Here is a 17,754-nt window from a genome sequence, read left to right on the forward strand (position 1 = left end):
ATACAATAACATAACAAAATAAAAAACAACGAAGTACATTGTGAATAACTTACACAAACATTTATTATAGACAAAGCCCCTTAAACAGGCCCTTCGAATAATTATCTAGTCGTGGCGCCTTGGTTTTTTTCAACCAGACAGAAACAATTTGGTTTTTCGATTAGTACCGGCAAACGGATTCATGCGATTTTCGTAATCTATCTTTTCAACTCATTTCACCAAATCGAATTAAGATAAATTTTTCCATTCGTTATTCGTCTACAATGGTTTAGTATTCTTTTTTCGTACAAGAATAAAGCACAAAATAAATAACACAATCAAAAATTGTGGTACAATAAAACAAAAACTATAAAATATCTAACAAAAAGTGTACGAATAAAAACGATGGTTGCACATATTGAATGAAAAAAAAGATCAATTCATAACAAACAACAAAAATTATAATTTAATTAACTTGTTAAAAATAATTTAGCCATGTGGACAAATAAAAAAACAATTAATACACCGAAAATATATGGGATAAATGAAACTGTAATGAAATTAAGGACTAAACGAAAATCAATCTTTACAAGAATATTTTTAGTTTTACGTGATTATTGTCTAAATTCATCATTTCATGGCTTGAAATTTTTAGCTGAAAAAGATCGTCATTGGATTGAAAGGTATTATCCCCATTAAACAATAAATTAGTTCTTAAATTTGGTAATTAACAGCCAAACTTTTATTTAACACAATTTACTAGAAGGTTACTTATGCATTAACTGAAAAGTAGCAAGTAAAATATTCCCACAAAAATGAGGTCATGCTGTGATAAACTAGCTACGTTCGATTCCAGAAACTATTTCTAATAAAATTACGATAAAAAGAAAAAAAAACTCCCTCACTTGCTATTCACACGAGGGCGGTCCAGTATTATGTGAAAAGTCACATAAGTACAAGAATTGTCTCAAGACCAGCGTCCTCCCAAAAAAATTTCGTGGATCTTGCACTCCAAATTATCTAGATTTCGAGCTGCTTCAGCCATTTGTGGATAACCATAGCGCCCGGATTAACCCGGGGATAACCATTGCACTCGGGTGCCTTACTACCAAGAAAATTTTGAACACGCTGCTGAGTGTATGGTCTGATAATTTGGTAGTGTCTCATTGACGTAATCCCAACATCGATAATTTATGAATAAAAATGTGTCTGATAGTTGGAAAATCTATTATGGTCATATATCCCATTTGCTTACTGCAAATTGATCCTCAAAGAGGATATCTTAAAAAAGGCCAATATTAGATGGAGGGAGGAACGTATTTGTGGTACTACAAAACAGATATGGTCTGAATACAATCGTAGGCGTTCCGAAGATCTTATATCCTTTCCTAGGGCCTCTGTTCGCAAAATTTTGCGGCTATTACAGGAAACTGGTTGGGTGGCAGGCATGCAGGCACGCCTGGGCCTGGCAGTGTATCACGACTACTGCAGGAGCTGTCACAGTGGTGAGGAGGAAGAGACAATGTCTCATCTTCTCTGTCACTGCCCAGCTCTTGAGGAGATGGACTTATCAGCCAGCCTCTCTTTGACGACCTCTCCGACCTAAAGTACGTCGACGTCAAAGCTCTCATGTTGTTCTTAAACAGCTCCAAATGGTTCATGGAGTAGTGGCCGAGGATATGCCAACCCTTTTTCGGTATCACAAGGGACCCTATGGTCTAAGTGTGTCTCACCCCAGGACAGCGACTCTAACCTAACCTATCTCCTATTTTACAGAAAGTGGTTGCTTGCTTCTTTAATATCTACTTGGTACTCCTCCTCTGTGTTAAATAATACCTTATCTTTGAAAGGCTTATTAATTATTATATGTTTTAAAACATTTATAAGTACATAAATCCGAAAACTTTTTTATATACATTTAATATTTTAATTTTTAAATATTTTCAAATTACGTATTTTAAATTCATAAATTTTAAATAACAATTGATTTTATACCAGTTACAAGTTATTCTTAAATGTAAATAATTATTAATATTGGATAATGTGTGTCCGAGAAACAATGTACCTTGAATAACTCTATAGTTTCGCTGCAGATATTAAGATTGCAACGGTATAAAGACAAAGTTTATTAAAAGCAAGCAACTGAGATAATAATTATCCATGTGTTTTTCAAATAACATAAAAATAACATATTTTAGTGTTTCAAAGTAAAACATTTTGCTTTTACTAATCGTTTATTTAAAAGTTGACTATTACAATCGGCTGGAATGATTATAGGTACATTAAGGTTTGATCCATGTTGCATTATGATCTTTTCATAATACCGATCACTGGTTAATTCTCAAAAAATATAATATATAAAGTGTGTAAAATACACATATTAAAATTTCGATCTCTGGCACAAAACTCTCCCCTATAATAAGTTAATGTTTACCTTTATAGCCTTTTAGATAAAGGAAATCTTTTATATTACGTAAATATTTTGTACATTGAAAAGTAATAAAGTTTTTCTCAGAGTTTCTTTTTAATAAAACTTTCTGAATAAAATCTCTTTTCTTTAAATAATATTTTTAAAATAATAATAATTGCGATGTTTACAATAAAGTTTTTATGGTGTAGATTCTGTGCATTAACTTTTTGTACCCTTAGTTTTTCTCGAATAATCTAGAATTACGATAATATTCAAAGATTCTTGTAATAAATTTATTTTAGAATCTTTGACGGATTGTTATTTGAATTTTAAACTTTACAATTACTTATAATTTATTATTAAAAATAATACCAATTAATTGAAAGAAAATTATTTTCATCCTACAATTTTATGATTAATAAATAAGAAAAAATATTAATTAAAATCTGTAAAATTTTTTTTATTAAGTTTATTTGTTTGGCAAGTAAAGTTTGTTTTCATAAAAAAAAAATTCAATAAATCAAATATTATTCACAAAGAAGAATTTTAGATCATTTTGAATAAGCCAAAACTGCATTTCTTGATAGGAATGTGTCAATTGCAAAAGAAATTTCTATTTCGTTACTCTGCGTCAACATCAGCAAACATTGTTTTTACAAAAAATAACTGTATTTATCAATATTCAACTGTAAATCCGGTTATCATCGAAATCGTACGATTTTCATCTTTTTTTACTAATTTTTCTGTAAGGCATATAGCAACCTCTATTACCAATCGGGAAATTGGAAAGTATGTAGCGCTGGGTGGTTTTGGACAAATATACAAAGCCTCTGTCCTCAAGTTTTTAACAGCTCATATTTTCCTACAACTTTGAGGTGGTCTACAAACCCGCACTATTATTGGAAATTATATGGAAAATTGTAGTTCAGGACTGATGTACAACTATATCAATCCCTTATTTTTGGTAGCTGACGACATTCAGGTGTCACTGGGTCACAGGCTAGCAGAGAAATAGATTCTTTTTTTCTTTTCATCGAATTTTCAACTCATTATAGACCGACGGTATTCGATGACGTTAATTTTTCTTCATAAATATATCTGTTATGTCTAAAAAGATATAAATTTATTTACCTTCCTGAAATAATTTTCTTATATCTAGGCTCCAGGCATTTAAATAAAAAAATCCTTGGTTCTTATGAAAAAAAGAAAAATTTAAAAGAAATTTCACATTTTATTTTCAGATTATACTGGATAATATGTATAGCATTATCATGGTACGCTTGTGGAAAATTAATGCAAGCCTCTTATGAAGCATATAAAAACGACCCTATTAGCTTTGGAGCTGAAACAAATTATATTCATTGGGATACTAAATTCCCTACAATTGCTGTATGTGAAACTAAAAATGAAGATCGTATTGCGGATTTTACTGACAAGTATTGACAGTGTTTATAACATGATCATTTCTCGCTATATAATAACAAAAAACTTTTCTCTTTTTTTTTTGATAGTTTATACGGTGAAGTTCATGATTACAATTTGGATGAAGTTATTAAAGAAATTGTATGGTTCACAGGATCATCATATTATACAATACAACTATGTACAGGGGAAACCCCCCATCCAGATTGTCCAAAAAGTAATTTCACGTTTTATGTCGATCAGGTAAAATAGTTAATTATTTTTATACCTAAAAAACGAAACTAGAAAGGAGGTAATACTTAAGTTTTAAAAAATTTAAATAAACAAGTGAAATTTACAAAATTTAAAAAACCCTCTACAAATGCGATTTATTCCTTGTAAACCGATTTTTGGAGACTTAGCTATAAAATATTCTCAATCAAGTCGGTTCAACCGTTTATTGGCTACGATGCCACTGAGAAACACACAGACGCACAGATGAACAATTTAAACTTATAATACTCCTTCTTAAATCATTATCAAAGTGATGGTCAACGACATCAGATGATATGAAAAGAATACTTAGAGAGCTATCATTTTTTGGGACAAATTTTTGGGAATATTTTAATTGAAATTGAGTTTTTAAGTTGAGTTTGTTCTTTTGAATTATTGTTTTGAATTACCTAATTATTTTACCATTTCACTTTTCGAAATGACCATTCATTTCGATAGTAATTATTTATATGTCATGCCATTTCCAAACTGAATCGATTTTGAAGATCATCGCCAATTTTTAGTTTTTTCGGGTACGGAAACCTAAGCTCCCTCTTGAAACATAGCTAAGAACACTCTTCATTAAATGACCTTTCAAACACAACCAAAAAAAAATTTAAATCGGTTCATCCGTTTAGGCGCTGCAATGCCACAGACAGACAAACACACAGACACACACACATAGCGGTCATACTTATAACACCCCTTTTTTTAGTTCGGGGGTTAAAAATAGAAATAGAGAACTCAACATTGTTTTAAATTTCGTCTCTGATGCGATGATAATATGTTATAATTAACATTTCAAGTTGAATTTCCCTACTCATGCCACCTGCTACACTAAATGGGAATTCGTCAAGCTTCCCGTGCGAGGCCGGGACGGACCAGTAGTATTTCATAGAAAATAACGTCCATTCCGCAAACAGATGGGTGACGGTCGACCTCAATTCGTTCCCTGTACTTATAACTCTCATTTTATATAGGTTTTATTTTTTATTTGCATATTAAATGTTAATTTCAAGGAATCTTGTTCATGATTTGTTTGTTTGTAGATAATGAGTAAATGCACGGATGTATTTGAGACATGTAGATGGAATGACGATGAATTTGAATGCTGTGATTATTTTTTAAAAATCGATACAGAACTTGGTGCATGCTACGCAATAAATACAATTCAATCACGGTAAGTGCACATTCGTGTATTTGAAATTTAATTAATTTAATATCATTCTTGTTGTTAGGTTGTGTGTTACTTATTTAATGTAAATGATTTCTCATAGTGATTCTAGTAGTTCCATTGACATATATAAAAGGACCTCTTCCAAGACAAATACAGTATAAACCTTGTTTTCATAAGATTGGTTATAGCTTGGCTTTAAGATCTATAATTTGCATTTAGATCTTCGAATATACCGATTCTTATCATTATACTATTTTCGGGCAAAAAACTACATTGCTGATCAGCTAATAATCAGGCATTGTATAGATTAAGAGCCTTAATATAGTTCAAGAGCATTCGTTGTTTAGAAATCTGCCACTAAAATTAGATTTTTGAATGACTTTAAAATTTTCTTAAAGTTTTTTTGGATCTTAATGAGAATAAAAATGGCAGACTCATACAAGCTGCCAATGTTTAGAGAAAGCTATGTTATGAAAAAAATTCGAACCTCAAATGAAATTTAGGTGATATAAAAGTACTATCTTTGTATTCTCACCTTGACTTTATTCTGGACTTTATCCTAGGATGAAACACTTCAGGAGACTACATGCACAACAACTACGTACGCTTGTTTCTACTTTTTACTCAAAAAGAATATTTTTATATAATTTCTTCGCGATATTTTACTAGAAAGATCAACTCGCGTTGATCCGTAACAAGTAATTATATTCCTAAGCCGTAATATATACAGGGTGTAAGTTATTGTTTATAAAAATCTCTGCTTTCGAAAATATTAACATTTAGCTATCCACTTTTGACATCGAATGTACCGGGTATCCAAGATTTAATATTAGATGATTCGAAAATTCACGAGAGTAGCACTTAGATAGCTGTTCTAATAGCAGCATCTTCATTTGTTATTTAACAAGAACCAAGCTTTTATCCTTTTAATCCTACGGTTGGCGTATATTCCGAATGGCACATTTGTACAATTATATAGTATGGCTGAAACTATCGTACATTTGAACCTATTTAATATTGTTTACAAATACGTTAAACAGGTATAAAGCTCAAATTCCAACTTAAATCAAAATACGTAAGGGTCTGAGTACATGATTCGTTAATATCCTTGTGATTATAATTCTAGAGAATGTAGTCGTTCCAATTGATGTTAAGAATGGTATCTAATGCAATTTTAAGAAAAAGCAAGGAATGTCAAACCTTAATTAGAAATATTATTAAAATTCAAACACAAACAAAAAAGATATGACTGGGCCAATATACACAACATAAGGTTAAACGAAACTTATCAAAATTTGATGACATTTTGTCTGTTACTTCTCTATTATTCAAATTAGTTCTGTGATACGGAGCATTTGCTGTTTATGCTAAAAAATTTTTATATTAATATAGCGCCAAATCACGTCCAGGTTTTATATGTCTATAAAAATTATCCAGATGTATTTCCGTATATAATATAATACATTGGTTTGATATTATTATCATTCACTAAGGTAGAAATAATAAATAAATAGATATCTTACTTTTACTCCAGTTTCTGTAACCAATTTTTGTTTTATTATGTTGGTATTTTTTTACTGCATGTAACAGAAATATAGTTTTTTATTTCTTTTTTATTAATTTTAATTAACAAAATAATATAAAGAAATACCTAATAATTTGCACCCTTTGACGGGATATACCTATTATTGATGTTTTGGAGAAACTTTATTATTTGGGGGAAAATTACTGTAAACTATTAGTGTATAAAAAAAATTATTTTTTCGGCTAAAAACACACGTTTACAACACCTTTACGGAAATAGCTCTGAAATGGGGTGCGAATCAGTTCCCAATTTAGCATTTCTTTCTGTGATATAGAAACAACCTAACATATATTTGGTTAATAATATCGTCTTCTAGTTCTTAAATGTTAAAAATTTGCACAAAGATTTAAGTCGATAGGTCAAACTGTTTTCAGAATCATGGGAACCGTCTTTTATGTTTTACAGTCAATATACTTACCTATCATTAGACAGCGATTCCTGGACCATATAATAAGACAAATAATTCCTCACAATCATCTTTCAAATAAAAAACTAAATATTAGTATTTTTTGTTTTGTACTTAAATTATGTATAATTTCAAAAATAATCCGAATTGGCTTTATAATTTTTTTAGTGTATTTTCTAAATACTTTAAATAATATAAAATAGAAAGAAAATCGAATTAAAAAGAACTCTTAAATGAAAACTATTCTAAAAATTAAATTATTACCAATTCCTTTTTAAAAAGCGTTTACCCAGAAACCATTTGAAATACCGTATTTTCCGTTACACCAAGCAGAAATTTAACAAGAGTAAAATAAATTATCATTATTAGTAATCTAAAGAAAATATATTTATTTGATTAAAGAACATTTTTATTTTATAGAACATTTCATACTAAAAATAACAAACATAAAAAAAATTAATGCATGCGATAGTTTTTCTTAACAAATATGCTCGTTTTTTTTCTTGTTTATTTCCTTTATATAAAACTAGAGTGATACACACCCGCTTCGTTGAGTTTAAAAGTAAAGATTGATAAAGATTGCTCTCGCTTATTCCCTTTCTATAACACTCGAAATAATGGTAAGGATTGTTTTACGCAGGTAAAATATATGTATGGTTTTCTATTTTATTAAATGTATAATAGTAAATATTCATTGAGTATATCAGAAAAGATGGCCGTGAAATATTGTATATATTTAAATTATATCTCATGTATTATTCTGAAGTATGAGCTATATTGCAGTTCAGTTTCATTAAAAACCATTCGCTAATTTAAGCGTGAAAGCGTAACAAACAAACAAACAAACAACCATGCTTACTTTCGCATTTATAATATATAGAGATGTCATAATATGATCGCACTCATAGACATTGCGGAAACACATAAAAAGATGCAGAAAATAAAATTACAACAAGAAAAGTTTCAGCACCATTAATTAATTGTACCTGTAGGAACGTTTTCTTTTACCTTCAATTCTTCTGTGAAACACAAACATGGTTCTTTAATACCTTAAACCTACCTACTAAAGCAAATTATAATCATTCTGATTAAATAAACTAGCGAAGTTCTACTTTATTATTTATATTCTGAATCGAAAAACTTCTGAAGATACTTCTGTTTGAAATAACAGAAAGAAAAAAAATATTACATTTTCCCCTAAACGAATCATTATGCGCATTTCCCCCACTTGCAAAAGCAAATCCACTTTGTAAGCTAAACATTAAAATTTAAAATTATTATTAAATAAATCAAACTTATATTTTTGTGTATGTACATTTTCAGAACATCAAATCCAAAGAAATATCCATTAATATCAAATCGAATTCAAGGACCAGGTACACTCAAAATTGAGATTAAAACTCGAGCTAATGTAAGAATTTTTTATTTTATTATTGTTAAATATTTAATATTTATAATAACAACGTAAATAAGTTAATATTTACTCATTCATCTCTTTTTAAATTGGATATTTCTGTTGTAAAATATAGAAAAAAACTTTATACAAGGTATTCTTTGAAAGTCTTTGATACGCAAAGAGTAGAATTGCTCATGAATATGCGACATTTCAAGGGATCGAAATGTTTTTGTAAATTTCAAATTACAAATAAAATTAATTAAAGTAGTACGAGCGCCAAGCAATTTTTGACTTGTTGAAATTATTTGTACTTTATTTTCAACTTTGATGATGAATTTTGTTATAACTCCATGAATGTAGAAGAAAAATAAGAATACAATTTTTCGATATCTGTTTTGGTTTTCGAAATATCCAAAGCTAAATAATTAAAAAAAATTTTCAATTTTTGATATTTTTAAAATTACTCCAGATATCGAAAAATTTTATTCTTTCTTTTCATCTTATATTGTCAAGTTGCTCTACCGTGCTCATACATCCTTAATTAGTCGGGCACAACTTCTTTTTTTGTTTTCAATAATTTATTAAGGTTTTAGCTTGTTTTTAATTTCTACCGTTTGCTTTTGGAGGAATCTATGTAAACATATAATCCATCTACCGTTTTCCCATAAGCCATCCCTCCTCCCTTAAAAATTTCAGAATTGATTTAGACTTAGTCCAACTTATTTAAAAAAATTAAGCCTTTTATCCAAAACTTCCGTGGCACTCGTACATCCTTAAAAAGCAAAAATTTAAATTTATTAATCTCTAGCTTTCCAAATATTTTTTTGTATTTAAACTTTGAATGTTGATTTCATTTATCAGCAAAATCGAGCTAAACTTAAGCTTTTTAAAAACAGACAAATCTTATATGGTATAGATTAAATTCTAAATATAGGATATTTTTATCTAAAATTTGGTATATATTTTTATCAAATATACACCAAAATGATTCAGCATTTTTTTTTTTTTTTAATATTTTTAGTAAAATAATTTCAGATTGTATCAAAAAAATAATGTTTCCATAACAAATTGGAAATTTAATACTTATCAACATTTTTCACAAAAATGGGTGAACACAAATTATTATTTTTACAAATTACTTTTATTACTAGTTCGATATAATCGTTTAACCTTTCCATGTCGAGAATTGAAAAATCAGCATTTGGTATAAAATAAAGTTATACAGAATCTTCGATTTACATCTAGGCATATAAATATCACTAGTATGACAGAGTACATGCGTTAAGCAATGCATTTAAGTAAGAGGTATTATAGGTGTTATATGAAATTGCAAAAGTGACTTGTATCGTGGCTTGTCTGTTGTAGTTCATCTATTCAACTAAGAAACTGACACTCTTCAAGCGTCTTACAACTATCGCAACGCATTTAGAAGCTTCAACACATGTATATAATACCTCTCACTTAGATGCATTACTTAACGCATGTATTCTGTCATACTTCTAGATATAAATCGAACATTCTGTATAAATGAGTTCAAAATACAATTCCAAAATTGTTTAGAAAATCGTTCATTTTTCAGTGATCTTACTGTAAATTTATTTCAACTTAAAATTTATTACAAGTTATATAATTTTTTAATAAATTACTATAATTTACATTAGTTATTCTACATTTTTGTAAAAAGATTTGTTTCATATATTTTCTCAAAAAAATAAAACATCATAAAAACTTTGTTTTCAAAAAGTAAAATGTAATATTTATTTTTCAAAAATATAGATATTTATGTTAAACGAAGAAGAAGTACCAACATTAAGTACACTTCAAATGGCATATTTTGAAATATTACCTAATGAACATATTCGCCGATATATTGCTGTTCAAGAAATTGAGAATGAAAAAGCTGTAAGTGAAGAAATCACTATTATTCCATGTATATATGAAATATATCATAGTATATTAAGTTTAGTCCCAAGTTTGTAACGCTTAAAAATTTTGGTATAGGTGTTCTTAAAATCACATAATTAATCCATTTCCGGTTGTCTGTCCGTAAGCACGATAACTCAAAAACAAAAAGAGATATCAAGTTGAAATTTTTATAGCGTGCTTAGCACGTAAAAAGTGAAGTTGAGTTCGTAAATGAGCAATATAGGTCAATTTGGTCTTGGGTTCGTAGGACTCATCTTGTAAATCATTAGAGATAGAACAAAAGTTTATAAAAAATATACTTTAGTCTGAAATATTTTTTTGTAAACATCACTGTTTACCCACGAGGGCGCAAATTAGGTGCAAATTTTATAGTATGTATTAATATGTTAATATCAGTTATGAATGTGTGGCTATATAACACTTGAAATCTTTCTTTACTTACGTGGCGTCAAAAAACAAACGATTGCGTCATCAATATTGTCTATACATGATATTTCATCAATTAACTCAGTCAATTGTTTGTTTTCATTTATTTTTAACTTAACTAGTAATGTAGCGATAGACAAGAGAAACGAGACAATAGACGTATCTATTCGCTCGTCTCGACGCGCGCCAACATTAATAGATTGACATCAAATCGATGTTTAGTTTTATTCTCATAGCTTTCTTAATCTGCGATCTCACAGTTATTTCAATCTCCGAGGTTTTCATTCACCTGGCGTTTTTTTGTCGGGAATTAGTATTATATTCATAATAACTAATCCCAATATAAATGCAATGCCAGTTTACAAAAAATTGCCCGAATCAAGTCTTCATCCAATTTACCTTAATTGTGTATTATAGACAAAACGAACCTATTTCTTATTGGGAAACTCAACAATGACGTCAAGCTATCAATACGGAGGTCATACATGGACTTAAATCTATTAAAAAACAGGAAGCAGGAACCCATAGAATGAATAGATCATTAAAAATGTGGGCTATTTTCATTTTAATTTTCGTTTGTTGTTCGTTTTATTAGAATGTTCATACATTTGAACAGTATTTTTATAAACTACGATAATTTCTTAATATCCAGTTATTTATTCAACGCCTACTGAAACCCTGTTTGAGTCTGTTGTTGTATGAACCTTTTTTTTCATACAACAAAACGACTTCAAACAAAAAAGGAGGAGGTTATCAATTCGACTGTATTTTTTTTATGTGTGTTACCTCAGAACTTTCGACTGGGTGAACCTATTTTGATGATTCTTTATCTATTTGAAAGCTGGATCTTCCCGTGTGGTCCCATTTTATTTTGGTTTCTGACAACGGCATCCATAAAAAAACCTTAAAAGTCTTAAATTTGCATTAAGTATGCACGACAAGATAACTCAATGTCACGCCAACCGATTTCGATGATTCTTTTGTTAGTGAAAAATTAGTTAGTGTACTTCAGATTCACTAAAAATTACAAAATAAAAAAACTTTTAACAAAAAGAAATCGACTTCAAAAGAAAAACTTTTCTAAAATAAATAAATATGCACTGAAAAGTAAAAAAATAACGATAATATAATGTAGTTAAAATTATTGTTATTTTCGGAGTCGGTGTCAGCCAAGCTAATGTAGGAAACTGTCCTGCCAGAGCTGTTTCCTTGGCTGTCACCGACTCCAAAAATAACAATAATTTTAACTACATTATATAATCGTTATTTGTTTATTTTTGTAGAGTGCATATGTATTTATTTTGGAAAAGTTTTTCTTTTGAAGTCGATTTTTTTACCCTTTCCAATAAGACTTAATTTTTAAATAAATTATTTTTATGTAGGTGAAAGATGTTGCTATTGAAAATAGAAAATGTCGTTACACTGATGAAAATTATTTGGATGTTTATGAATATTACAGTTACAGTGCATGCCTTGTTCAATGTCGTAAAGATGCCCATTTTAAAACATGTAATTGTACTCATCATTTAATGCCAAATACAGGTATGAATATAAATAAAATAAAAATAAAAAATTGTGTTATTTTTATTATTAGCTCAGTTGATTAAGGTGTAACCAATTCCGTCCGCGATATGCATAGGATAGCGGGTTCGAATCCCGCCGTCGCAACAAAATTAATTTAATTAATGTTTGTGATGGGCTGGTGTAGTGCATGGTATATGCATGAAGGAGGGGGACTCAGCCTCTGAAATTGAGGAGCTGATAAATGAAATTATCAGCGGAAAGGTGGTATAGCCTAAGCCTAAGTGTGTTCTTCGTGGACAGTCTATATTACTTAACCTAACCTATTGTAAAAATTGTTAAAAGATAGGCAAAAACAGCAAATGTTTACCAAAAAGAATAATCGCCTAGTACCGAACAATTTGAACTATATGTATACATATTATAATCTGTAGGAATAAAGTATCCGTCATAATTTGATCATTTCTTCGCAAATGTCTAGGCGAAATAAAAATAATGCAACTCTTTCTAAACTTTTAGCTGAGAATGGAAATTATTTTTTTGTTATATTTTATAAATTTTCAAAAGTATGCTCCAATATCTCGAAGCCTGTATAATTAAAATATTGTATTTTTGATTAAAGGAAAATCTGATAAGTAAAATAACATTATGCTCTTTCATTTATTAAGGTTATTCGATCCAGAGTCACGTTTTAAGTACCCACAAAAGCATTAGAACAAAAAAAAAAACAACACCAATTTAAAAAGCAATAAAATTCTTTACCCCTAACTTTTGATAAAAACTTTGAATATTTTAATAGTTTCTGAAATATACGAAATGTTTTAACAAAATCGGGAATGTGATTTAGATTAGAATAAAAAAATCAGGAGTTTTTCGATAATAAAAATATATATTATAATTATGAGTAAAATTGAAGAAAGTAAATTTTTACAGAATTTTCGATTTTAATATTAAAAAGCTCTGATTTTAGCTTTTTTAAGCCTCGACTAAAAAGATAGTGCTATAAATTTTACGTGTCTGTGCATTTGTTGAGCTGTGTGTCTGCTTATGGTATCGTAGCTCCTAAACGAATGAACCAATTTTGATTTATCTTTTTGAGAAGTAATTTGATTGAAAGTGTTCTTAACTATGTTTATAAACTAGTTTAAGATTTCATCCAAAAATATCGAGAAAAGAATTATGATCTTCAAACGGTGGAGCAGATTTTTTGGAAACAGCTAAGAGTAGTCTCGATCAAATTACCTTTTGAACAAACAAAAAAATCAAAATCGGTTCATCCGTTTACTAGCTACGATGCCACAGACACATCGGTCAGAACTGAATTTGTGTCGGGAGTTTCATTAAATTTTTAATTTATGTGCAATTTGATTAGTAGTTAAATTTGACATTGACATTGACAAAGTTTTTGAAAATAATTTTACTAATAAATAATTTATCAATGTAGTATCTCTATAAAATAATTCACTTCGTCCAGAAGTTAGTATTAATATGTTTAAGGCATTCACGACTTGTTTTCAAAATAATCGAATAACCTTAACAAGAATATAAAATGAAATATTTATTATTATATCAAAGTATGATGTTATTACAAGAATATGAATAAACAAAAATATACAAATATATTCGTATTTACTTATGACAATAAATTCGCTGCAGGCATATTTCAATTTATTCTCAACCAGAAGCCATCTCAATCTTATATATTTCATACTTACTTCTTGTTTGTGACGCATATGCTTCACAAGTTTTTCATACCAATGTAAATAATAGCAATTTTAAAAAAAAACCTTGAGGCTTATGTAGTTTAATCAAAATTCATCATATGAATCGTATTAAAATGCATGAAATATAGAGTCTTTTATTTTTAAAATTTGAATAAAAATAAAAAATAAATTAAAAAAGTCAAATAACCCGACGGTATTCAATAAAACCTGAAAAGGTAAAAAATAGTCCAGTAATTTACATGGCGACTTTTTACAGTCGGGACCCATAATTGAAAAGATTTGTTCGGGTCTAGATTTTAATGGATCCCGACTGTTAAAGCCGCTATGTAAACTACGTGACTTGATTTTAAACTGCATCACTTAGCATAGTTCGTCGACTTTCACGCGAGCCTATATTAATGATTCTTCCGTCAATCAATTTGTCTATTCAACGGTACCTCACACGGTAGGTTTTGAGGGAAAAACAATTTTGAAGACATATGATATGCCGCCAAAAATCGGTCATTTTAACTTTTATAATTTTGGTATTACCAGTCAGTAACGTCACCTCTCAAGCTAAAGAAATATACATACATACATTCGAAAATATAACCCCCTCTTCTGACGCAGTCGGGTAATAATACTCAACGCATCCAAGTAAATTGTATTTTATTTGGACGCATAGGCAATGAAGTTTTGTTGTATATCTCGAAAATGTCGACCACGACTCTTTTATTAAGAGGACTTCATTCTCAACTTTTTATAATTGCTAAAACGAAAAAATTGAACTAATTTAGCTATTTTCTTGGAATTTATTAATATTTTCTTTGCAATCGTCTATTTTACTTGAATTTAAATAAATAGAATATGATGTGAATAATTTTCTAACGATTAACTACCTCAAAATCAACATTCACCGTGTAATTCATATCATGGAATTGGGGATATTGAAAAATGGGTATCTGCATTCAAATTCAGACCTGCAAAAAGGTGTAGCTGTTCAATGTCTAGTCACAAAATAAAGCACAATTTACTCTTAATCACTCTTACTGCAAGTATCTAAAATTTACAAAATTTTTAAAACCCCCAGAAAATATCAAATCAAAATCGGTTCATCCGTTTAGGCTCTACGATGCCACAGACAGGCAGACAGACAAGCCGATAGACACACACACATAGCGGTGAAACTTATAACACCCGTTTTTTTAGTTCGGGTGTTAAAAGATCTTATACTTGAGTGTCTTTACATGTAAAATAAAAAACATTTATTTAAACAAATTTTAAGAAAATGTTCTTATATTTTCAGATACGTCAAAGCAGTGTAATATTTCGGGTATTGAATGCTTAAACAACAATTTCAATCATTTGACTGTAGTCAAAGCGCATTGGTCAAAACGTGCAGGTTTAGTCTGTGATTGTTTGCCAAGTTGTACAGAAACTGAATTGTATGTTGTTAAAGATGAAAAATTTAGGTAAGTACAACTCGTTTAAACTCTAATTGCACCAAAATCAAATCCGTCAAAGATATTGGATATCATTAAGAATATCATAAAGAGAACGAAAATTTTCCATGCGTAAAATCATCAACTTTCATTGCGTAGCAACTTTCTACCACTTTGTTTGGAAGATAAGAACGAAATCGTACAATTTGTTTCCATGCAACAAAAATTTATATTCTATTCAAACATAGATCTAAACTAAATTTAGACTTATCCTCTTGGGACATCAATTAACGGAGTTCAGTTTACCCATCTGTTTTGAAAATAACTTCTCCCTTCTCTTGGGAAAGACATAAAAGTCTTTATGTTTTACACTTTCCTAAACACACCGTGTTTTTATACTTTATCAAAATGATTTTTTGTAGCTCCAATGAAAATTCAGTTGTTGAATTTTCACTAGCAAAATTACCAACTGAAAGATATAAACGTCGTGTTGTACGTGGAAGACTCGATTTAGTTGGTATGTATTGACGTAACAATTTTCTCAAACTTTAAAATGACTTTTAATTGAATTTCAACTTTTTAGTATCAATGGGTGGTACAGCAGCGTTATTTGTTGGTGCAAGTATTTTAAGTTTTATTGAATTGATTTATTACATAACAATAAGATTAATTGAATTTAAAGGCAAACGTTATTGATTTGAAATCGTTCCAGAAAATTGTTAAATCAACACGTAATATTGCACTAACGTTTTTTGTAATGCTTCTTTCACACTATAATCATTATAATTAGGCAAAGAATAAAGTTGCAAATTTTTTCACATTGGAAGTGTATAAAATTTCAAAAAGATGATTAGCTCTGGATATGAAATATCCAGATGAGAATGGCTTTGTAATATTTTCAAATCATTTTCATGTACTATTAGAAATCTTTATATATAATAATGGAAGCTGACTGATCGATCAACGCACAGCTGAAGCCGCTGCGTCTAGAAGCCTGAAATTTTGTACAGACGTTCTTTAAGTAACGTAAGTGAGCTCTAAGAAGGGATTTTTAAAATGCATCCCTTAAGGGGCTCAAAAGGGGAAGTGAATTATGTATATGAGAACTGCATGTTAATATTTTTATCGACAAATATAGATCAATGTGTGTTTATAATGTTACCAAGGTTTTTTTAATGTGCAAATATTTACAATATTCAAAAAAAATCGTTCTTCTGTCAATCGTTATGATATGAATGCTTCTTTATAAATCGAAAATCTGAAACTATTTTTAAAGCAATGAGAGATAACGCAAAATTTGGATCAATTTTAGTCCGTATCTCAAAAACTATTCGACCATCCATCAAATGCACCCAATTTTTGTAATTTTTGGGTCAAAATTACCGATCGAAATTGGAGATTAAAAAAATTTTCGATTTTTTGCAATTTTTTTAAGGGGTACCCCTTAGAAAAAATCGTGAAAAAAGCAAAAAAAAAATTTTGTTTTGGAATTTGATGAAACTCGGTGGATAGAGTAATTTTGATCCAAAAAGTATAAAAATCAGGTCAATTTAATGATTGGGTGCAGAGTTTTTGCTTACCTATAGTGAGTATCCAGCGTTAGTTAACGAAACCGATCTCAGGTGCGAGACCTATTTTATCCTTACGTACGTTGAAAAGGAAAAGTCATCAGAAATTCAACCAACTTAAAATAAACTCTTTAAAAGGTTGCCAACCCTCGTACCAACAGGTTTGTCATCGCATTATAATATATAACAAGCTTATCATCTGCAATAAATTTTAGTATTTTCCTGTTAATTATAGAGATATTCTAATTAGCGAACATCGACACATCTACGACCTATGAATGTAAAGTATTTTCTAACTTTCTAACAGACATAATAAATACAAGATGACCAAAAATTAATCACTCTAACGAGAAAGTACGAACTTTTGTAAATAGAATTTTTTTTGCCTCTTACAAATTTCTTCCTAAATATAAGAAAATATAGCTTGCTTTACTTTTAAAAAATGCGAACTGAGAAAGAATACCATTATCCGAGATTTCTAAGGCTAACGAACGTTTTTCTGTTTTCTTGACTTTTCTTACTATTTCCTTTATAACTGGAA

The 17,754-nt window shown here is 29.3% G+C and overlaps 1 protein-coding gene across 1 annotated transcript; it reads left to right on the plus strand.

Moving 5' to 3' along the window:
* Positions 1–534: 534 nt before the first annotated feature.
* Positions 535–16,341, plus strand: LOC123298663 (sodium channel protein Nach-like). Its single transcript, XM_044880756.1, has 10 exons — positions 535–662; positions 3,631–3,825; positions 3,901–4,054; positions 5,113–5,243; positions 8,555–8,642; positions 10,404–10,529; positions 12,362–12,521; positions 15,510–15,675; positions 16,068–16,162; positions 16,229–16,341. The coding sequence occupies exons 1-10, from the start codon at positions 535–537 to the stop codon at positions 16,339–16,341; spliced, it is 1,356 nt and encodes a 451-aa protein (XP_044736691.1).
* Positions 16,342–17,754: the final 1,413 nt, after the last annotated feature.

The sequence above is a fragment of the Chrysoperla carnea genome, chromosome 4 (assembly GCF_905475395.1).
Source record: "Chrysoperla carnea chromosome 4, inChrCarn1.1, whole genome shotgun sequence".
In the NCBI taxonomy this organism is placed as follows: Eukaryota; Metazoa; Arthropoda; class Insecta; order Neuroptera; family Chrysopidae; genus Chrysoperla; species Chrysoperla carnea.

Coding starts and splice junctions, on each gene's coding strand:
- LOC123298663 (XM_044880756.1), top strand. CDS start 535: ATGAAATTAAGGACTAAACGAAAATCAATCTTTACAAGAATATTTTTA. Junction 3,826..3,900: donor ATTGCGGATTTTACTGACAA/GTATTGACAGTG, acceptor TTTTTTTGATAG/TTTATACGGTGAAGTTCATG. Junction 15,676..16,067: donor GTTAAAGATGAAAAATTTAG/GTAAGTACAACT, acceptor GATTTTTTGTAG/CTCCAATGAAAATTCAGTTG.